This window comes from Nesoenas mayeri (assembly GCF_963082525.1).
Source record: "Nesoenas mayeri genome assembly, chromosome: 14".
Lineage (NCBI taxonomy): Eukaryota > Metazoa > Chordata > Aves > Columbiformes > Columbidae > Nesoenas > Nesoenas mayeri.
In genome coordinates, this window is record NC_137556.1 from 19,267,692 (window position 1) to 19,291,462 (window position 23,771).

General features: G+C 44.4%; 1 protein-coding gene across 4 annotated transcripts in view; it reads left to right on the forward strand.

Annotated features, from left to right (window-relative positions):
* FBXW11 (F-box and WD repeat domain containing 11) overlaps window positions 1–23,771 on the forward strand; it is a 69,867-nt gene that overhangs the window by 42,569 nt on the left and 3,527 nt on the right. For 3 of the 4 annotated variants that reach the window (XM_080352978.1, XM_080352977.1, XM_080352979.1), the window contains 9 exons: window positions 5,007–5,193; window positions 6,682–6,772; window positions 16,470–16,607; window positions 16,859–16,977; window positions 17,616–17,865; window positions 18,870–18,988; window positions 19,961–20,071; window positions 21,042–21,120; window positions 22,147–22,335. In XM_080352978.1, coding sequence (XP_080209104.1) covers window positions 5,007–5,193; window positions 6,682–6,772; window positions 16,470–16,607; window positions 16,859–16,977; window positions 17,616–17,865; window positions 18,870–18,988; window positions 19,961–20,071; window positions 21,042–21,120; window positions 22,147–22,308 — 1,256 coding nt within the window. In that variant the 3' untranslated portion in view covers window positions 22,309–22,335. The remainder of the gene's footprint in view (window positions 1–5,006; window positions 5,194–6,681; window positions 6,773–16,469; window positions 16,608–16,858; window positions 16,978–17,615; window positions 17,866–18,869; window positions 18,989–19,960; window positions 20,072–21,041; window positions 21,121–22,146; window positions 22,336–23,771) is intronic. The other variant, XM_080352980.1, reaches the window with a different exon arrangement.

A 23,771-nucleotide genomic window follows, 5' to 3' on the forward strand; every position in this document is an offset into this window, starting at 1 on the left:
TATTTGCTTCCTGTTGGACAGTTGTGTGTGTTCAAGGTGCCCAGTCCCGGGCGGGTATGTCCGTTATCGCTGCTGTGGGGATGTGGCAGCTGAGGAGTTATGTTGTTGAACACCTCGGGTTAGCTCAATTAAACATTAATGAGCATTTGGGGCTGGGATTACACCACAAGCAAGAGTCTGGAAAAGCCTTGGGTTAGTGAAGGGGGTGCAAACCAGCTGAGCCCTCGGCACTCAGGGTTTGTCTCTGCGAACACTTGCTCGGATAGTTCCATAAAACATCCTTCTGCAGGTAGACACTAAAGTCTAAATCTTCTCAAGCGTTCCTGCTGAGGGTTTAGGTTGCGGGGTGACAATAAACCCTGGCAGATGTATTGTTAACCCCCTCCCCCCCGCCCGCTTCCCCGTTTTACTCCTCCACTCAGCACAGGCGATCGGGAGGGAAAGAAGGACAGAGAGAAGAGAGTTGGAAAAAGGAAAACTGTTTTACTAATGCTACTAATAAGAATAGAGAAAATAATACAAAATATACAAAACCAATCTTGAAAGTCTCAGCAACTGCAGAGCCGGCACCCAAAGTTCTGGACTGGACTCTGCAGCCAACTGGAGCTGGATTCAGTCTCCCACTAGGCCTCAGTTTGCAGGGACGACTTGCCAGGTCCTCTCCTAATGTCGCCATAAGGAAACGGGGCGAGATCCTCGTGGTCTCCCACTTTTATATGAAGTGTTCACATGAATGGAATGTTATACACAGTTGGTCAGTTTCTTGGTCGCCTGTTTCTCGTGGTCCCTCTCCCGAGATGTGAATCTGTCCTTATCAATAACTTCGCATTCCATTGCTGTGTTTACGAAAACATATATCTGCTTCTCCAGGAAAATGCAGCTAATAAGAAAGCTTTAGCTGACAGGCAAATTCACTAAAAGAGAAACTTGCTTTTTAACAAAACCAGGACAGTTCCTAACCTGGAGAAAACAGAAGCCGCCTTAGGAGGGAAGATTTTTCATGTACTTTGAGTTAATTTGGGGAGTTATTCTCTTTAGGAACAGTTTTCTAGCCCTGTCTCTAAATGCGTGGTGCATACATTAGCGAGATGATTTCTTTTTCCAGTTGTATTTTGAGAAGGACCTGGTCTTACCCTGATACTTCTGAGCTGCATTTCCAGCCTTGATGCATGAGAGGCAGATTCGGATCCGGATTCTCACAGCTGTTTTTAAGAGGGTCGTTATTGCTCTTTCAAACGCAGCTGTGTGAAAGACCAAACAATTACAACATGTCCCTGCTTTGTCATGTGTCATTTTTCTGAAGCAGTTCTGTGCAACTGCATTTAATCTGGAAAACCTTCCATTTGAAAGATAGGATTTCACAAGGGAAAAGAAAACCATGGGCTTCAGTGCTGCGGTAGCCTCGCGCTGCAGGGCGTGAGGATCGGAACCAAGCTCTGCTTGTGCTGTCCACCATCTCCACCAGGACCCACATACTGTCTTTAGGGTCTCAAAATTGTAATTGAAATCAAATTCTCCTGAAACTACCTAAATGGCATGTCCATTCTTACTCGCACAAAGGATTTAAACTCCAACAGCTGCATTTCTGATAGTGGAATGTGCTCTGTGCTGCATATGAAACTCCTCAAGTGTTTGTACCTGATTCAGAAACACTTGCCTGCTATTGAAAACAAAAGTGCAGCAGGAGTCCTGGCTCTGAAGGGCATTTCAAGCTCCACTTCCACGCTGACCCACTCAGTGGCTTCTGAAAGATGATACAGGTTTGCTAGAATAGGGAAAACAACCCAAAGCCCCCATCATCAGAAAACCACAGAACCACACACTTGTTGAGTTCAAAGGATGCTTTGCAGTGTAGCCTTTTTATTAAGTTGGTTACTGGTAATTTTGTAGCTCCTTGGAGTTCTCATCTCTGGGGAGGATAATTATTTAGTGTGTTGCCAGGAGATGGCAGTAACAGATAAACTTTGAAAATGTTATTCCGTGGATGAACATCATTGGAACATCTTCTGTTTGTCTGGCACTTTCTCCCTTGGGAATTGTTCGTTTCACACGTGGCCTGTTTGTGATCTTTACATTTCAAAAATTGCTCAAAACCATGAGCAAGGTGTTAGCAATGTATTCAAATGCCAGCCTGGCTACTTGATACCGTAACCTTTCTTTAAGTACATGGTTGAAATACGTGGTTTGTTTACTGCTATTTGACTAAAGGCATTTAGGTTTCTTTCATCTAAGAACGTTAGTGTATGTGTGTGGTGATTGTTTTATGAAATTATGCCAATTAGGCAAAATTACACTTCTCAATTTTGGAATAAGAACAGCATCTGGTGCATCTGTTCAGCATGGATTCTGCTTTCCCACCTTAACTAGAGATAAATAGTGGCATTTTGAGCAAAATGTGCCTAGGGACAGCCGTGCCTTTGGCCGGACAGTTTATTGGATGAACTTTGCATCGTTCATTTGCTCATTCACCTGCGATCTTTCGGGTGCACGAGTAAAGAATTTTAGACCTTAAAAGTGCAGACACTGAAAGATTCACCTGTCATCAGAGTGTCTCACGCTTCTTTGGAACCCAGACATAGCTGGAGCTTGTTTGCCTTCTAACAAAGAGGCACTAAGGTCACCTGGAAAGGTGGTTTGTGTCCCTGCTCCTCTCTGCCAGCGCTGCTTGAAGGCGCCGTTGTGGGAAGGACAGGACGGCATCCTCAGGCCTCCGTGGAGCTGGAACCTGCGAGTCAGTGCCTTGTCCTTCTGTCACGTTTTTCAGGAACACCGGAGCCATCAGTATCGACATGTCTTTTTAATAATTTCTGGGTCTGCTGGTTTGACCATATCATACTTTTATATTTACTCTTAGTTTTGTTTAAAACTTTGTAGTCATTCATTTTTAGATTTAATTAATAACCTTGAAGCATAGCCTGATGTTGGTTGGACTGAATGATAATTTCGGTCATTTCTTAGCACTACACTCACTTATTGACTGACCAAGTGTCCCAGTGTGAGGTGAATATTAATACCCCTTTAGCCCTGGATGACAGCATCCGTGCTGGGAGGATCCTGAACGCACCGACTGTCGTCCGGAGCGGGAGCAGAGGTTGCTCAGATGGTGTAAAATGGCTATTGAAAGAGAATCGGTGCTGCGCACGTCACACAGGAACCTCGGCGTGCCCTCTGCTGCAGAGTCTGCGGTTCCCATGGTTCGTTGCCGTATCCTCAGCACCATTTGCTTTGGGAACTGCAGCGCTTTGTGTAGAAAATCCCTCCTCTTCCAAATATAATATGCCGTGTGCTGCAAAAATACATAGAGGACAGTGTGTGATTGTAGCGATGCACTAGGCAGCTTGGCCAACTGCCATTCATGGAAATTAAGTTACTCTAGATCTCTGATTTAGTGGAGTTTTTTGGAAAGCAAAATTGCAGGTGCTTTGAAATAAGGACCAGGTTTACCGGTGATTTTGGTGTGACCAGTGATGCTGTAGTTGGAATACGAACACAAAAAGCTTGATTTCTGTTTTAAATTCAGTGCAAGTGTATTACCTAAGCAGGTTTTATGTGTGTACCTTTACTCAACTGCAATCACATTTAAAAAATGTAACACCCTCAGCTGGAGAGAAGATTTAGGTAAAGACCAAAAGCAAATGTGTGCAGCGTTCCATCTGGTTTATGTCTTGAAGATTTATGCTGGCACCTTACTGTATTTGTCCTCTTTGTTGGTGTGCTTATTCTTTCCACCAGCTTCAGCTTGGCTACCCAGTGCTTTTGGAGAATCATTAACTGATAGTTATGAAATAACATATTGCGGCACATTACCTTACATAGATTTTGGTCAATGGGCAGGACCCCAGGGTGGGCAATTTGAACTTCTGCTGGTGTGTTGAGTGCATTTAATACGTAAATCTAACCCTACCGTGATATAAAAGGATCCCGGGGGTTAATAAGCTGCTGCTGGAAGCTGGGATCTTTGTGAGGAAAATCAGTGTTTCCCCAGTCCACTGATAACTATGGCTTGTTGCCCAACATCCCGTATGCTGCAGGTGAAATCAGAGCAGGAGAGGATGTTTCTGGGATGTCTGTGTTGCCAAAGGACTTTCATTTGCAATAATGTCATTTTACTTGCATCCACTGGCTCCAAAATAAATGCTGTATTGAATATTATGGTCTCATTTACTCAAAATTGTTCCGAAAAACTTACTCCTCTTTGATTTTCCTCTAGCTGAAGAGAAGCCTCAAAGCCCCCAGCATCTGGTATAAGTCATTCAGTAATAATTTCTCCAAGTGTGTAGTCTAGCACCAGTAAACCATGAACCGGGATAACTGCCTCTGATGTTAAAGCACCATTTGCAATTAATGAATTGCTGTTGAACTCCCTGATTTGCCCTTCCCACCCCAGGCTGCAGGACACGGCGACACTGCACCTGCACATTATTGAAGGAGATTAAATAGAAAGGATGTCCTTGCATTTGATAAAAGGAAGTTTTTGCAGAACGTTTGCTTGTGCTTCTACTGGTTACGTGTGTGTTTGTTCCTGTGGAGTCTTGTCTTTTTCTGAGTTAAATTATCTATTGTTACATGTAAGGGAACAGTAAAAGAACCAATATTTTAATTCTTTCCTACAGCTGCTTAGTAAAGCGTCTGCTTGAAGATAATCTCGGTTTTGGATCACATAGCCCAGTGCATTACATGCTCAAAAAGTCCAGGATTGTGTGTCCAGGAGAAGCAAAACGCTTTCTGCTGCTTGCACACTGTGCTGAATTTGGGTTTGTGCTCATTCTCACTCTGGAAATGGGAATGTCCAGCAGGCAGACTGTGCTGGGAAGGGAGTAAAGAGAGAGCTTTTGCTGTGCCTGTTTGGATTAATTTGTACCCAGTGCTTCTGTGTGTGATAATTAAGCTATCATGTTGCTTCAGTGCCTTAAAGCTGTGTTGGCTTTCTATGAATGTCTTGCAAAACCTGTTTAGTAGTTTCCTGCGCAGCGATTGACGTTTCGATTGCCTTTATTTCTTTGCAGAGCAAGGCTTAGATCACATAGCAGAAAACATCCTTTCCTATCTGGACGCCAGGTCGCTCTGTGCAGCAGAGCTGGTGTGCAAGGAGTGGCAGAGAGTCATCTCGGAGGGGATGCTCTGGAAAAAGCTGATTGAGAGGATGGTACGCACAGATCCGCTCTGGAAGGGGCTGTCGGAGAGAAGGGGTTGGTAAGTACCTTGCTGAGAAATATATTCACCTTTTACAGTGTTCTCGTTTGCACATTTCCCTAGCGGAGAGCTCGTAGTGGGTGGGTATCGTCACCCTGATCTCTGCTGTGGGCAAAAACTGTCACCTGCCCTTTGGCTTTGTCCCCTGTCCTGCCGTGCGCCACTTACTTTCTTGCAGTAAGTCTGTCTGCGAATCACAGAATGGACTGGGTTGGAAAAGCCCTCAGAGATCATCAAGTCCAACCCTTGGTCCAACTCCAGTCCATTGACTAGATCATGGCACTAAGTGCCATGTCTAATCTCAGTTTAAAAACCTCCAGGGCCGGTGAGTCCAGCACCTCCCTGGGCAGCCATTCCAATGCCTGAACACTCTCTCTGCAAAGAATTGCTTTCCAATATCCAGCCTAAATTTCCCCTGGCAGAGTTGAAGCCCATGGCCCCTTGTCCTATTGCTGATGCCTGGGAGAAGAGACCAATCCCCCCCTGGCTAGAACTGCCCTTCAGGTAGTTCTAGAGAGTGCTGAGCTCAGCTCTGAGCCTCCTCTTCTCCAGACTGAACAAGCCCAGCTCCCTCAGCCTCTCCCCATAGGGCTTGTGTTCAAGTCCCTTCCTTGGTCTTGTTTCTCTTCTCTGGACCCGCTCCAGCACTTCAATCTCTTTCCTGAGCTGAGGGGCCCAGAACTGAACACAACACTCCAGGTGTGGCCTCCCCAATGCAGAGCACAGGGGAAGGATCACTGCCCTTGGCCTGCTGACCACGCTAGTTTTCATGATCCCTTTTGCTGTCTGGACCACAGTTCCCCTCTTTTTGATACAGGGGACCACAGTTCCCCTCTTTTTGATACAGGGGACCACAGTTCCCCTCTTTTTGATACAGGACAGGATACCATTGGTCTTCTTGGAAATATGTAATTTCTGTTTCTCAGGGAGAACTAACAATTAGAATCAACTCACAAAAACTAGCAAAATAATGTTTTGTGGGGCTTTATCTCCAGTTGAACTTCTATTTTGCTTAAAATGTAAAATAGTTGATTGGGCCACAGGCACCTCTCAAAGAGAAACCATTGATGTTTGTGGTCCTGTGTGGTACGTGAAGAAATGTGTGTTCTGCTGTAGAAACCTGCCATTCTGTGCTCTCTAGTGGTGTGCCCAGGGGGATTGGACTAGATGATCTTTTGAGGTCCCTTCCAATCCCAAACATACTGTGAAAATGCAAGAGGACGGCACCCTGCTGACTGAAAGCCTCACGAAGCAGCCAACCCTAATCTGGAAAACCATAAGGAAAAGCCCTGCTATCCTTTTAATCTTGGACATTTTTAAATGAAGCTGTCAGATTGTAAAGTCACAAGGGTCGTAACGGCAATAATAAAAATTCTTACAAGTATTGGATGAGAATATATCATGAGGTTTTGTTCTGTGCAGACTTTGGATTCCTTTAAAGTTTGGATTCTTTGTGGTAAGTTGAAAAATATTTCTGCTTCTTTCTAGGGATCAGTACCTGTTTAAAAACAGACCAACAGACGGCCCCCCAAATTCATTTTACAGGTCCTTATACCCAAAGATAATACAGGATATAGAGGTACGTTTTCTGATATATAATATCCGCTGAGGAATAACGTTGCATGTTGTCAGCATTTTAAAGGTGGTGCATGTTGGAGCAATGAAGCGTATCAGTATATCTGTATCACTACTGCTCTGTGAGCTCTGGGTCTTCAGACAACGCAAAAATATCCTCAGCAACTTCCTGCTGCACGCCATGCGGTAACGTGTGGCTTAACACCCACTTCTTTGCATTCAAAACTATTTCGAACTCTCCTGGGACTCTGGATTTTAATAAAATAGCTGGTTTGGGAAACTTGCTGCTCCAAGACTATTCCACATATGGCTGAATGTTCTAATAAGAAAGTGATCTGAGGGTTAATGCCTGAAACAGCAATCATGTAAAATGTTGCTCATTTGGTAAGTCGTTACTTCCCAAGCACTCACTGTTGCACGTGCAGCTTTCTCCAGGGTGTGGAGTTATTTTTCCCCCTCCAGTGGTTTGATGAGAACAATCAGTCCTACAGTGATACATAAATGCAGGAGGGACCTTGATGCACTGTAGAAACTACTATTCTTTGACATAAAATTTTCCTTATGTAGTTTGAGTTACAAAGTTGGACTTGCTCCCTTGGTTTAAAAGGGTAAATTGGGAGGATCATCTTGGTATTGTGGCTACGAGCAGAAAATGTCTTGATCAGTTTGCTGTGTATCCACCACAAAACTCTTTGGTTGTACTACAGACTGTAGTGGATTTATTTCAACCACGTGATGGATGTGAAATGATTGCTCTGAAATTCATGAGTGGGGGAAACAGGTGTTTTGATGTTTAAGACAGATGTGAACTAATGGAATCATTCTGCTATGGAAAATGTGAGTTTATGTCGCTTGGCACTCAGTAAACAAAACTATTCACAACTCTTAACCTATCTGTAAAATGTATCTGCTGGGAAACAGCCAGTTTTCAGGTATTTTTTTACAACCCTTGGTACACAATTTATAAACATTTACTGATAAAGAACTAAGCATGCAATGTAGCCCAGGCAGAATAAGATCAAACTTGATATTTCCTTGTGAGCTAAATGATACGCATTTTATTATTTGAAGGGAGATGTGTCCTCTCTGTAAGGAACGACAGTGATTTTGCAATGATAGAGGCCCATGGGATTAAGGAGAACTCTTTATGTGATATTTTCTTGCATTCTGCAAGTTTCTGGCACTGTTGAGTAAAGAAAACGGGCAAAAAGCGGTGTGAAAAGCTGACCTGTGAGCTGCGGAACACCGCGGGAGTTCAGCGTTATTGTAACTCGGCTTTTAAAAGTTATTTTTGCTGAAACTCATTTGTTTAGGTGTAAATGGAATATTTGTATAGGAATTCTTAGTGTTAAAGATGGGAGTGTTCCTTAGAGATGTTGTGAGGCTGTTCAGTGTTTGAACTGTCACCATCTGCTATTGAATACTTCTTTGCTGTAGACATGCCGGTACAGTGCACGGGAAGGAAGCTCCTCAAGTGGACAGGTTTTCATAGGATGAAATAAGCAGGAAAAAGCCCAAACCCTTGGGCTTTGCTTGTCGCTAATGCATTAAATGTCAGCATTTTCAGTCTCTCAATACCTGGGAGTGGGGAATAAGTGCACCACCAAAATATATCACAGTGATGAATATGTTTCTTGAAAAACTAAATTTCATTAAGAGAACAGCGAATCTATTAAACCATCCAATTAAGAGGAAAAAATTGCACTTCACTGCCTGAAAAGGGCTCATGTATTCAATACGGATAGAAAGCACATCAGTGCTTGCAAGTCAAGAAAAACAGGTTTATAGTATTCTTTTCAATGCTATATCTTCCTTTCAGAGGTTCAGCTTATAAGTTCTGGTTTCTCGTTCTCTGGTGCTCAGGCAGATGATGTGATAAAGGTGAACGTGCGGAGTCGGGTTATCTGGTGTCAAACACGGCAGTTCAGGGAAAATCTCCTCTAGTTCTCTGCTTTCCACTTCGTGCCTGTGTCTACAGACCTGTGAAAAACCTTTGGTCTTCACTGGTTGTCCATCACTTGGGTAGAATTTAAGGTATCGACAAGTAACCTCAACACTGTCCATGGCCCGTTGGTAAAGCAGGGACGCGGGGAAGAGCCTGACCTGTTAGCTCTGAGGTTTTGCCTCTGAATTCACTTTAGCACAAGTAAGTGTGAGCCTGTTTGCCCAAATTCAGGGGAAGATCCAGTGTTTATGTGTTTCCTTCAAGTTTCCTGACATATTGGTGTTTTCCACGTTTCCAGCCTGGAGAGGGGTTCGTGTTTCTGGTAATGGTTGAGGGCCAAGTCATTCTTCTGCTTCCAAAAGTCAATTATACATTTTCTAGTAAGTCACTCTTTAAAGCGTTTTTCAGAAATTGCTTCCCTAAAGGACTGTCAAAAGAAGCTTTTAACACTGTTTAAAAATGTAGATGGTGAGTAACAATAACAACAAAACGTAGCTATAAATTCTTCTTGACTTTTCCTCCCCTTATTCTGTTTTTAAGCCTAAATCACAGAATCCCAGAATGTCAGGGATTGGAAGGGCCCTGGAAAGCTCATCCAGTGCAATCCCCCCATGGAGCAGGAACACCCAGATGAGGTTACACAGGAAGGTGTCCAGGCGGGTTGGAATGTCTGCACAGAAGGAGACTCCACAACCCCCCTGGGCAGCCTGGGCCAGGCTCTGCCACCCTCACCCCCAACAAGTTTCTTTTCATCTTTCAGTGGAACCTCCTGTGTTCCAGTTTGCACCCATTGCCCCTTGTCCTGTCCCTGGTTGTCACCAGCAGAGCCTGGCTCCATCCTCCTGACACTGCCCCTTTCCATATTGATCCCCAGGAATGAGTCCCCCCTCAGTGTCCTCTTGTCCAGCTCCAGAGCCCCAGCTCCCTCAGCCTTTCCTCACACGGGAGATGCTCCACTCCCTGCAGCATCTTGGTGGCTGCGCTGGACTCCCTCCAGCAGTTCTAAAGTCATGTTCTCCCTCAGTTTCATGCTTTTCCTGGTCCTTCCTTTTTCAAAGCAACATGCAGAAGCTCTTAAATAAGACTTTCATCTCAGCTGTGATGAAGAATTTTGTATCTCTTGAATACCAAAATGTTTTTTCTTCAAATATTTGCCTGGACTTTTAATAAGATCTGTGTGTTTCTGTCAGAGGGTCAGGGTTTAAGGAGCAGTGATGAGCCAAAGGCTACCACATTAGCATTTCTATCATTATATTTTTAGAAAACATTTCTGTTTGTGCCCAAAGAACTTGATTTTTGAATGTGGTAAAATATATTTGATGTAACACAAAAATCTTGTCATTCAGTGGAGTACAAAGATTAACCAAATTCTGCTATAAGAGTTATTAATTACTGTGGCTGGCCCTAAATTGGGTTGCGAGTAGAGATGAGTTTAAAGGAGAATACACTCTGTCCTTTGGATCGACTGTCAGAATTTGAGAAGTAATCCAAAACCTGAATTAACAATTGGAAGGAAAAAGGATAAATAGCAAATTTGAATTGTTTCCCTTGGGTTCTATTTACGTGTTGGGTCAAAAGTCTGTGCAGCCGCAAGGTCTCATTGGCCGCAAGGTGATACGGGCAGGGACTTGGCAGAGTGAGGTTCCCGGGTCTCTCTGAAAATGTATTAGTGCCAATATCTGTTTATTTCATGCCAAACACATTTTAGGAACATAATGCACTTCTGAAATCACTGGATCTGAAAACAAGAGGACATTTAGAGATCTGAGACCAAATTCTTGGAAAGAGGTGGTTACTCTGCACCTCCTCTGTGAAGCCAAATATTTAATTAGGTTCCATTTCACGAGAGGTGCTCCAGTAATTGTACATATCTCCGAGGCAGATGTTGAACTGCCAAGCTCCCTTAGGAGCCTTTTTTTTTTAAGGCAAAAACCTGTTTGGGGCTTATTTTAAAAAACTGGAGCTGGTTTTGCAAGCCCTTGTTCATGGAGCTGGTCTGTGGGCGCAGAGTGTCTCGTGCCTGGGTGCAGCCCCAGGGTGTCGTGGTGCAGGGCAGCTGTTTTAATTGGGATTGTGTTAATTGGCACATTGCTAGGATGGGAAGCTGAATGCTGCTCATTCTAGAGCCCCATGTCCCTGGATTTTTTCCATATTATTTGTGAAGCTTGGCCAACTGTTCTGTTTTCCCCTCAGGATTAGCACAAGTATCTATATCTTCTGATGAGCTGAGAAGACTCAGTTCATCCATGTTCCCATATCTTTAGGCACATGGCAAGTGCCCTCATCTTGTTTCCGGAGAGATTTAGGTCCACCTAATGAAGATGAGAATTACAATGTGATTTTGCTGCAGACTCTAGGAAAATGTGCCAGGCCATCAGATAAGCACTATGCGTTCTTCTGAATTTTGCAAAAGTTCCAATTTTACATCTAGAATTGAAATTTGAAAGGGGGGAAAAAATCAGCTCTCACCTGCAATCACTGCCGGCATTCGGAGAGCTTTGTTTATGAGCGTTGCAGTGTGTGATTGCTGAGGGAATGGGTTCGTTTGGTGCTGTTGTAATGATGATGCTGGAGGAATTCTGTGCGCCTGCGTATGGAGAATCTGGTCAGCAAATTTTTTCAGCCGGTCACTGAAGATGTTGAAGGGAGTGGAGCATCTCCTGTGTGAGGAAAGGCTGAGGGAGCTGGGGCTCTGGAGCTGGACAAGAGGACACTGAGGGGGGACTCATTCCTGGGGATCAATATGGAAAGGGGCAGTGTCAGGAGGATGGAGCCAGGCTCTGCTGGTGACAACCAGTGACAAGACAAGGGGCAATGGGTGCAAACTGGAACACAGGAGGTTCCACTGAAATATGAGAAGAAACTTGTTTGGGGTGAGGGTGTCAGAGCCTGGCCCAGGCTGCCCAGGGGGTTGTGGAGTCTCCTTCTGTGCAGACATTCCAACCCGCCTGGACACCTTCCTGTGTAACCTCATCTGGGTGTTCCTGCTCCATGGGGGGATTGCACTGGATGAGCTTTCCAGGGCCCTTCCAACCCCTGACATGCTGCAATTCTGTGATTGAAATCTCTGCTCCACAGGCGCTTTGCAAATGACATTTCTGACCCACGAGGCTGGGCAGGGATAGGACGGGGCAGGGACAGGACGGGGCAGGGGCCGCATTCCGTGCTGCGCGGCCCAGGCTGCGGCTCTCATGTCCCGCCGGGCACGTGGCTCCTCGCAGACACCCCTTGCATGGGGCACATCCTTGACTTGGATATTTTTTAATTCACTTTGCCCACATCGCAGCTGCTTTTTTTCACAAACAGGCATAAAAGACCACTGGTTTTCTTCTGCAGGTTTGAAAAAGGGATTAATGGATCCTGTTTGGGTACTTTGAATGCCCCTATGCCCTGACAGGGCCTGATAAGTACCTGTTTAAATGTGACTTTGTATTTTTACGGTGTTATGCATAAACACAGTTATTGTCTCCAGTGGAAACTAAACGATGCAGTAGTGTTGTCAGCAACATTATTCTTCTCCAGGTGTTATGCAGAGCCCAGGTGTCAGTGAAGCACCTCCGGGGACCTCTCTCTGTTTTCATTGCTGTTGCCTTGTAGTTTTAAGATTTCCTCTCCAGATCTGGAAATTACAGCAGTACTTCTCTATTGCTTTGCCCGTTTAAAGTTAGTTTATTTTGATGTTGCATCTGTAACCCAAAAGCTTGAAATTCGGTGGCCTCTGAAGTGTGTTGTACCTGGTTGGTGGAAATGGGAGGAAAAACCAGCCAGACATGGATAGATGTCCCCGTGATCATCACGGCGTGCAGCTGCGGAGGTGGAAAAGGTTTTTATCAGATGCTGCCCTTGAATCTCTTTTGGGATGTGGTGCTTTGTGGCTGTGTTTGCAGACGTGCTTGGCAGAGAAGAGAGCGCTCCCAGGGCGGATGGACGGCTCTGCCCATCCGCATCCTGCTGCCCCCAGTTCTCCTGAGCAGGATGCACAAGGATCCTTCGTCCCCTCCCTGGGAAAGGGGAGCAGCTGTCCCAGTGCAGTCGGTGATGGCCCAGCACAGCCCCAGAACAGCTTTTACACTTGATTTACATGGGAGTCACCCGAGTTTCTCATGTCCTGCCCCTGCGGTGTGTTCCATCTCCTCCAGCAAGTCAGGCATTGCCCTCCTGGGCAGTGAGACTGTCCTAATGCTCAATTACTCTTCTCTAGGTCTGAAACTTCAGTTTATGTTGCTTCTTTTTATCTGATTTACCTAAGCTATCTGGTGTATAACACCATTTTGGCACTTAGAGAAAACACTGTCTGTTCTTTATGCTTAATAAAACGGTCAGTATTATACTGCCAGCTTTCTTCCAAAGGGATTTCCTATATTCCGTATATGCCTCTGGCCTTTAATGCACCTCCTGAAGTCTCCTCTTCCTCTTGAAGCAATGTTGTATTCCATTGTCCAGATTTGTCTTGTTCAGCATCATAAGGTTGCTCTGTTATTTTTAAAAGGGTTCAGCAAAGCTACAGCGCGACTCAGGAGTAGTTTTACTTGGTGGACCTTTAAGCAGCTTCATATGTGTTGAATCAATCTCATGCAGAAAGAGACAACACTTCAGCAATTTATATTGTCCACATTTGGATCTTATCTAAGCAGCTGTAAACATTAGGAACTTAACTTTTAGGTCTCAAATTCTGCCCCAAAAAATCAATATTTAATTGTAATTGTCTCCTGTGCCTGTTCTGTTGGCAATGACACTAAGCATTAACTTCAGGAGAAAAATCCCAATGGACATAACAAATGTGTAGGTCCCTTTTTCTCCTGCCCCGTTCATGCTGCAGGAGGATTGTGTGTTCAGAGGGAACAGAAGCTCCTTGGTTCTGGGGATTAAGAAAAACCCTCCTGCTCTGCAGTAACATTCACAACAATAAAAATGCAGTGTTAAGCCAAGGAACTGAACACAGTGTACAATATCAAATGGGGAAAAATCTTGTTCCTAGTAGATTATCCTTAGCACTTCCAAAGCATAGCAAATGTTCCAAGTGTTAATCCAGATGAATTGCATCTTTTATTTTTGCTGTGCATCTTTGTACCAGTGAGCACATTCTGGCATGGTCAAGGCTTGGCTATACCTCTGCATCTTGGGCTATTATCTGCGTGTACTTTTCTCTCTACATGTCTTTTTTTTTATCCATTTATGCATTTCTTCAGCTGCCAAATGGCTCTCCTGATGTGGCAGGTGTTTTGGCCTCATTCTTGGTCTTTATCCCTTATATGGCCAGACCGTGTTGGTTGTGCAGCCCATGTCAGCTATTGCTCTTGTGAGCTTTTAGTAAAGTGCCAGAAATGGTGTTTCTGTGTGTGTGAACTGAGGAGACATAGTTCTGCAACATCGTGCTTTTCATTGTGAAACCCAAGTTTACAGGCAGTCATCTTGGAGACTTTGAGGGGATCTGTAGAAAATAGAGTAGTGGGTGTTGCATATATTGGTATTAGGTTTCGTACTATAAATGTGCAGATAAACCATGGGTGTCATCATCATTGACTCCCTGGTGCTTGTCACAGCCCATAAACCCCCTTGTACGCACATGCCCACCTACTCAGCACGTACAGTTTATTAAGATATCTCCTGGAAAGAGGTTGCAGATGAAGACCTTTGTGAGCTGCACTATTCGGTAACCACCAGACATTTCCTACAGCCAGAAGCTTTAATGCGGTTGCCAGTATCGTATCAAACATGTTCCTTCTCCGAGGGTCCTCCAGTTTGCCCACCCACTCAGCTGTATTCAGTCACCTAAAATAATGTTATTTCTCTGTATGTCCACATCTGTTTTCACTCTCTTGCCAATTGAACTGCTGCTGTATATTCTCTGTGTATCGTGGCTACTTTCCCAGCATATTGAAAATTTACGCAGCGTAAGGGGATTTTACAAGTTCTTGAAAAACATGAAGTATTTTCCCACAGTAGCCGCGCCGTATAACGTCTGAGTGAAATGACATCTATTCTCAGAATTCAAGTGTGCACCTGCATATGACTTACTGCTTTATTGTGCCTTCACACAGATACAAATAACACTCGAGTTTCTTTTATTTAAAGCCAATATTTCCTCCTGGCGAGCTTATTAAGTAGCTTCCTATAATGACCTACGAGTTAAGCCAGCTTGTGTCCTGTGTGTCTGGTGAGCAAACTTTTACTGACTCTTTCTCTGGGAAACTACTACAAGCAACGTTTCTGATTTGTGGTGTTCTTAGTGCCTTCTCTAGCTATCGGTGGTCACTGTCACTAACTCCAATCTGTGATGCTTTATCTCCTGTGTCTTCAGCGTCAGTATTGCATTTTTCAATATCTTCCCTTCAGATCTACAATTGTATTGGTTCATGCTATTAACATCTACAGTCCTCTCCAGTTTTTGAGAGTCACACCTGTAGCAGCAAAGGAATTATTGAGTTGCGGTTCTGCCCTCCTAGCGCAGATGATAAATGTTGAGCTCAGGTTTAAGCAGCGTCTGTCCTTCCTCTCACGCCTCCGTCCCGTGCTGAGCACAGCGAGCAGCCGCTGCCTTCAGGGCAGGAGTCCAAGGCTGAGCTTAAGCGTCAGATTTGAACATTTTAAGCCCAGTTCCCAGCCTGACGATCAGCAGCACACTAGCTGGCCAGAAAAGGGGATCCCAAACTGGCGGATGATTTGCTATCTTAATTTCATTAACTTCCCCACCAAACTGGAAGAAAACAAGAGGGGATGAGGAACTTGTCCACATGTTCCTCTAGGAGCATCACTTAGTACTTAGGATTTAGAGAAATTCCTGTGGCGTATCAGGTTTGTATTACGACTGAGTATAATCCTGTCCAAATTGCATAATGGGAGACAATTGAAGGAGCAAATGTGTGGAGGACAAAGCAATAGGTTAGTTTTCCCTCGGAGCAGACATTTTCTTGGAATTGGAGTGTCACAGCTGCACCGCACTTTTGTCTTTAATAAGCATTTCAGTAGTTTTCCAGGCTTGGGAGGGCCGCAGAGGTGCCTGCTATTGCTTTGAAAGTTATCAGTGTGCTTTTCCAATCAAACTGACCGTTGATCAGCTCCTTCCCAGGCTTCCATGCAGCATTTGGGGCGGGAACCCAGGGAAATAGGTAAATAAATGCTGTGTTTGGGTGCCTGTGCTGGAAGACGGGAACATCCCAGGCTGTGTAGGTACTGCAGGTGCTGCTCTGTGCCTGCATCCTCTCCTGGTTGTTGTTACGAGTCATAAAGCTGATTAAAACAAGGACATCATTCTACTTCTGCTGTGAAATATTTTGTGGTTTTTTTAAGGTGTGTCAGGGCTCTTAAAATGTCTCTCACAATAAAGATGTTGAGATTTTAAGGGGTTAAGAAAGGAAAGGCCCCAGCACTCCCGCAGGCTCCGCATTGGGCTCAGCAGGGATGTGACGTTATTAGTTACACGAGCTCCTGCTTTAATCTGTGCTGCTTATGTCAAATGGTCCTGGAATCATGGGGGATAACTGAATTGTTACGAAATTTCTCTCTCTAATGGCTCGTTTGGAAATTCTCATTAAGGTTAGTTGACTGTGATTTTCACCACTAAACACAGCGTTTGTCATGAATAAAAAAAAACAACCTCCCAATTCCAATTCATTGCTTTGTGCATTTTTATTAGGGCGGGGAGAAAATATATGATCAAGTTTGACATACTTTGAGGATGACGTGTGTAGCAGTGGAAGGATTGCTGTGTGTGCTGGAGCAGTCATGCCTGACTCCCCATTGTTTCCCCTCTCAGACTATAGAATCCAACTGGCGATGCGGACGACACAACTTGCAAAGGATCCAGTGCCGCTCCGAAAACAGCAAAGGTGTCTACTGTTTACAGTACGATGATGAAAAGATTATCAGTGGCCTACGAGATAACTCCATCAAGGTAAATGCTTTTGTTCTGCCTTTCCCATAAAGGTAGGTGGACGATTCTGCCTTGGAACAGCAGCTGCTTGTGTCTTTTTGTGATGGTTGGTTATTTCACTGTTCTGTCAAAGCTAAAAGGGAGGACAGGCAAATTACTTGTGTATTCCAACTGCTAGCGCCGTTTTTCTTCCTTCCTTCTCTGTTGTCACAATGTTCAAGTCTTGGATATAAATGGATGGTAAGCCATTTCTACTTCTTGTTTTTAAACAGATTTGGGACAAGACAAGCTTGGAATGTTTGAAGGTATTAACAGGACATACTGGCTCGGTTCTTTGTCTGCAGTACGACGAGAGAGTCATAGTAACTGGATCTTCAGATTCTACAGTGAGGCAAGTGTTAAGTTTTTGCACAAATATTATATGAGTATTAGGGCTGGGAATACTTAGAGTAATATCCAAATATCAGAAAACATGCCGAATATTAATGTCATACTATTATTTACAGTTGGCAAAGCATCACATTCAGTAGTTCTTTTTTTGCCAAATTTCCATCTCATTTATTATTATCCATCTTATTTATTATTATATGACCTGTATGATTCAAGATATATACTGAAGCTGTAGAATGGCTGGTGGCTCACTATACAACCTTATTTAGGGTTTCTTATACCACCTTCTGAGACCTCTTAATTATGACTCTTAATGAAGGGGTACTTGGTATATATGAAGCACTTGTCCGACTGCAGTTTTGACGATACTGAGTTTAAATTCTTGTATGAATTCAACGGTCAGTAGATGTCCAATACAGAGACGCTCAGGCCTGGTTCAGTGGAAGGGCCTTGTCTCCATGGTTCACCAATGCAAATCTCTGCAGAAGTTGTAAAAAGTTAAGAACTGGTCAGAACACCCTTCAGGTATTTAGCGATTTTTCACTTCACGTAAGCTAGTAGGTAACCCTCGAGCAGATGTGCATGTTTATGCTCTATACTATCATCCTTCAGTTGGGATAAAATTACTTTCTGTTGCAGAGTTTGGGATGTAAATACAGGTGAAGTTCTGAACACGTTGATTCATCACAACGAGGCAGTGCTTCATTTGAGGTTCAGTAATGGCTTAATGGTGACGTGCTCCAAGGACAGATCGATCGCTGTTTGGGACATGGCGTCGCCCACCGACATCACCCTGCGCCGTGTCTTGGTTGGCCATCGTGCTGCTGTCAACGTGGTCGACTTCGATGACAAGTATATTGTGTCAGCATCAGGTGACAGGACCATTAAAGTAAGTTGGCAAAGCTCCAGTCAAGGTCCACGTGTCTACTCAGCCAGAAAAGCTTCCGAGTGTTACTTGGCTCTGAGTATCCCAAGTGTTCCTAAGCGGTTCTGTGCCTTTTTCTTTATGGTTTGACGAGCTGCTGCCTCTTGCTGGCTGTTCATGGTTTTATGTGCATAACTAGGCTTGGAACATTTCTGTGGCTTCTGTAGTACAACTCCAAAAACGTGAAGCCTGTTTGAGCTCCAGTCTCAAGATCGGTTTGTTTGTTAAATGTGGCGCATTTTGTGACTTTTTCCAAGTGTTATTTTTATATCCGTTGGTGATCCCGTTCCAGACATGAGATTTATCAGCAGTTGCCTTTCCTCACCACGTCTTCCTGGCAGCTCAACCAGACTTTGCCATGTTTGAAGAATTAATGTGTATGAGGACTGTTACATACCAGAAGATTTGAGTTACCCAGAGCGTATTAATATCACAAATGCGTTTGCACCCTTCACTCTCTAGAACCAGAGCTACCTTAGGCTGTGCCAAAAAGCTCTTTGCAGTTTAATGTCCAAATACCTGTCAGAGATCCTGCTGCACTCTGTGTTGGAAGATGAGCCACTGGATACTCTGCATTACAACTTCAATTACAGCTCATTAAAAATGGGCATAGTTGGTTGAGTCATTTAACGTTAAGAAAGAAGCAGCCACCAAACTTTTACAGGCCACATTTTTTCCTTCTCTTCCTAGAAGATTGCTAGCAGTTTCTTTGGTTAAAATATGTGGGGGTTTTGCATATGGGATAACTATTTTATAGACAACCCTGCACCAGCTTTTCTCATTGACTCGATGTACAACAGCAGTTCCCCATGGCCCCAGTCTCCCATTAACATCAGGTACATTTTGCCTGTAAAAATGTGATTTTCATTCCCACTGTCCTGTTTATGAGTTGGTAATGGCTTCTGTTGAAATTCAAACCCCTTGTTTGGGTGTAATTCTCAGAGGAGTGTTCACCTCATGTTTCACAGGTCTGGAGTACAAGTACGTGCGAGTTCGTTCGTACTCTGAATGGGCACAAGCGCGGCATCGCGTGCCTGCAGTACCGGGACCGGCTCGTCGTCAGTGGGTCTTCCGACAATACCATTCGGTGGGTGCCACGGGGCTGCTGGCAGTATGGAACAACGTACATTGGTGAAAATAGGATTTCTTGTCATTTTTAAGGTGGTCCTGCACTGCTGCACACACAAAACACAGAACCATAGAACGGTTTGGGTTGAAGGGACCTTAAAGCTCCCCCAGTGCCCCCCCTGCCACGAGCAGGGACATCTTCACCAGCTCAGGTTGCTCAGAGCCCCGTACAGCCTGGCCTGGGATGTCTCCAGGGATGGGGCATCCACAGCTTCTCCAGCCTATTCCAGTCCCTTGCCACCCTTACAGTGAAGAGTTTCTTCCTTGTATCTAATCTAAATCTCCCCCCTCTTAGTTTAAAGCCATCACCCCTCATCCTATCACTACATCCCCTTGTGAAAAGTCTCTGTCCAGGTTTCTTTAGGTCCCCTCTAGGTACTGAAAGGCCACAATAAGGTCTCCCCAGAGCCCTTGCCAGGATGAGCACCCCAGTTCTCTCAGCCAGAGGCACCTTTGCTATGTCTGGCTTTTGGAGCGGGGGAAAAGTGGGACACTGAGGTTTATGTCACAGGTAAACAAAGCTTCTTATCTGTTTCTGTAGTTTATGACCACACTGTCTCTTTGGAGGCATGAGGAAAATGTTGGTCACTGATTTTCTTAATTACTTTCTTAACCTCTGATCACTGGTTTGTGCAGAATGGGAGAATGTATATTAAAGTTTCCCAAGATAATTTAAAAAGTATCCAACATTTACTTGAATGTAATTTTGAATGATCAGGTGAACTTTGATGTGCTGATGCTGCAACACAAACTTATCTCTGAATTGTGTGCAAGGAGCATCTCATGATCCTACCAGCTGCCTCTTTTTAGTAAATTATGTGCTATCTTCCACAGAAACCCGTTCGGTACCCTGCTTAAATCCCTGCATGTGGGGCCACGGGCCAGTGCTGACCCTGAGGTACTCACAGTGCCTTTCCTCTGCTCTCTGCAGGCTATGGGACATTGAATGTGGTGCCTGTTTAAGAGTACTAGAAGGCCACGAAGAACTGGTTCGATGCATCAGGTTCGACAATAAGAGGATTGTTAGTGGAGCCTATGATGGGTATGTTTTTGAAAGCAATTTAAAAAAAATGTGCTGTGTCTAGCAAGGCATCTTCTACAAACCATTGAGCCTTTGTTCCCTGTGGAAAGGGCTCTCTTCTGATTTGACTAATGGATCAACATTTATCCGAGTGGCTTCTGCTGGAGCATTTCAACACAGCAGGCTGCACTTTTAAGTAGCTAAGAAGCTGTTTTTCTGCTGCTCTTTAGCGCACTCCTGAATTGTGTTATTACTCAAGTTTGATTTTCCATAGAAAGGAAACTTTAGTTTGGCTGAAGTGACAGCCACCCCTAAGTGCATTGCTCTGTTTCTTCCCTCAGGAATTGCTCCTTACCAGGTCCTGTGTGTTTAGAGTAGTTTAGGCTTCCTATTTTTATAAGAGAGCAGCACTGAACATCCTTGTTGCAAGAGTAAATGTATCTCACAGGGCTCTCGGAACCCCTTGGTGACCGTCTCTGGTGGGCAGGAGGCAGGAGCCTGTTGGCACTTACGGCTTACATCCATGTCCAGATCCTCCGGGTCTGTCTCTGCCTGATTTATGCTTCAAGTGAACAGCAGAGTTATGGAAAACAATTCTGGAACTGTGTTTGTCTCTAACCTTTTATTTGGATTTAGAGCCGCCCTGGCCTGATTCCCTGGGCACATTGCAGCTTGTCAGCAGCGCTGGGAGCTCCCGATCCCCCGCGGTCCCAAGGAGCTCGTGCACACACAGTGAACGTGTCTTTCACATCACTGACCCAGCAGGGCCGTCACAACAACGTCCCTATATTTGCTGCTAGAAAGAAATACAAAGCTATTTGTGTTGTACAAGATTTAGCGGAAATATTTTAGTGAAGGTTCAACCATTCTGCTTGATTCTGATAAATGAGCTGTAGGGGGAATCACAGACTTTTCCATCACTTTAGATGTTGCTTCTATGTTTATACTGGAAACAACGCTTTCCTAACCATCTTCTTCTTTTGCATTATAGCAAAATTAAAGTTTGGGACTTGCAAGCTGCTCTTGACCCTCGTGCCCCAGCAAGTACATTATGCTTGCGTACATTAGTGGTATGTAAAATTAATTCATTTGGGGTTATCTGGAATCTTTTATTTGTGAGAGGCATTTTATTACAGTATGGTGGGATAGGTGAAAAACTCAGCATGTTTTATAAAGCCTAAATTGCTGCTTATTCTAAGAATAAGGAAAAATATATTCTTCTATCCTGAATGATTTCTAGTTTAAAATTCTTGTGTATTCTAAAAAAAAACCCCAAACAAACCAGCATGACACTGTATCAAACAATTCTAGTTATTGGTGTGTTTCTCTAATATCATTGTAGTGCTGGCTTTAAATCTCCTCTAATTGAAAAGGAGGAAGGAACCTCGGGAGCCTTTCCCAAAACCTCCCAGCCCTTGGGTTTGGAAGGAAGAGATGTGCCAAGGGAAGGGAGATGGGCTGGAAGGATTGAATCACTTCCGAAGACCATCAGATTTAAGGCTGTTGCTTAAGTTATATTTTTCTTTGTAATGAGGGTTTTAGTTTATGACAGTAGACTTAATTAAAACTAAATTAGGGAAATTAGTTCTTTGTTCTTTCCCCGGATATGTGGATGACATTTTCCTTCGGGAGTCGGTTTGATGAGCTGTAGGAACCCGAAGTTGTCTTTCTGATGGTAACGGGCTCCTTCAGCACGTGCTTGGCCTTCCCAGCCCATAAAGAAGTGCTGACATGGCCAGAAATGCTCCTCATTGTAGTTTCTATTCACAAGTCCTGGCACAGAGACGAGGTTTAACTGTTCTTTGAATGCGGTATATTTAATTTTACTGAAAATAGGCTGCTTTTTCTTTTTGATAGGCTGCTTTTGCCTTTAATAACCTCTATGCCAGTCCCTCCAGGGGAGGCTCAGGCTTTACAGGCGCTGGGTTTGGAAACCACGTGTTTTGCTGAACAATCTTACACACAAATGAGTATTTCTTCAACTCGAGTGTCGTGACAGCAAAGGGTTTCCCGACCAGCGCACCAGCGGTTGTGCTGTGATGGGATGGAGTGTTGTGCTCTCCTTGCCTTGCTCATGGACTCCCTCTTACTTGCAGGAACATTCAGGACGTGTCTTCAGACTCCAGTTTGATGAGTTTCAGATCATTAGTAGTTCCCACGACGATACAATTCTGATTTGGGATTTCTTAAACGTGCCACCCAGTGCCCAGAACGAGACCCGCTCTCCATCTAGAACATACACATACATCTCCAGATAACAGTCTGCACTTTCCTGCCCTCGGAAGGTAAGTCTCCCTTGTTTTATTGGCTGTGTTATAAATATCTGAAATAATCGCTTCGCCTGCAGGTTGGCTCAGTCAAAACAAGCAGCTGATGTTTTCCTTAAGAAAATAAAACCTGTTTATGCCAGTTATGTTTCAGCTTATGAAACTCGTAATGTTTTCTTAGCCCCTTCTATAATCCCTCCTGTTTAGAACCAGGTACATCAGGTGTTTCATGGAAAGTTATCTGTTCACAGCCGTCTTGGAACTGGAGGAGACTTGGTGTATTGCACAGCTGTTCCAGACACGCTGAGAATTCTTGATGCGTCTGCTCGCTCTGTGGAGCTTTGTAACGAGCACTGTGGTGCATCTCCATAAACCGAACGTGCGTGACATCTTTGGGCAAATGCTCGTCAGAAACGAGCGGTTCTCTGATAACCTCAAAGAGCAGGGAAAGTGTTCAGAACTCAAATTCACATCATGTCAGGCAGCGTGACAGCTCAGAGGTGTCAGGAACAGCGCACGTTAACTTTGCACATTTTGTTTCCATTTTTCTGCAACTCAGCTTCGTTTAGTTCTCACAGCACAGTGGGTAAAAGCTCTGCTGTTGGTTGGAACAGTGGATTCTTTGCCTTGTGTCATCTATATTATTGCAAATGATTGCACTTCAGACTCTAAACAGCTGCGGATGCCAGGGCTTGGGCACAGAAATGGCTTCACCGAAGCGGAGTGGTCGCCCCGTTCCCCACTGGCTGTGCTGGTGCTGGCAGCTCCCGAGGCGAGAGGGCTCGCATTGCCCCAACAGGAAGGATTAATTTTATTTAAAGTACATAATTAGTAGTTTGTTTAAACACTGTGGGAAAAGCTTTCCCTGCCTTCATATGAGCACGGATTTCATTACCTGTGTATCGTTGTGAGTTCCTCGGGTTTTCCCACTCCTGGCTAGGAAATACCTTGTGAAGATGCTAGTTCTTCAGAATCCGTGTTCCCCCACCTGGCAGCATTCCTCAGGAAGGTGTTACCTGCCTTTTGTGCCACCTGAGCTCCCAAGCCAAGACAACATCCTCTCTGAATGTGACGCTCGTTATCTTCAGAGGGTCAAAGCACTAACCTACCCATTGCTCGGCTGAGTTTCCCCGTCTTTCCGAACCTTAATTAACATAATTACACCCATGATTATGGAAGAAGCGTTAACGCTACAATGATGAGGTAGTGTGCACAACCAGCAGCTAATGGAAACCTTAAACCCACGTTTTAAGAGCACTGCTGCAAGGGTAGCTCAGTAAAACTCGTGCATGTTGGAGGACAACAGGAACCCGCGGTTTGTGTCCTGAGCTGGAGCTGACGGGTGCGTCCTGAGCCCCGATCCTGCCCTTGGCAGTGGGAGCTGCAGGGCGGGTTGAAGTCAAATGGTTTTCCTTCTCTTTGGAAACTTTTCTTCCTCCTTTCTGAATATTTTT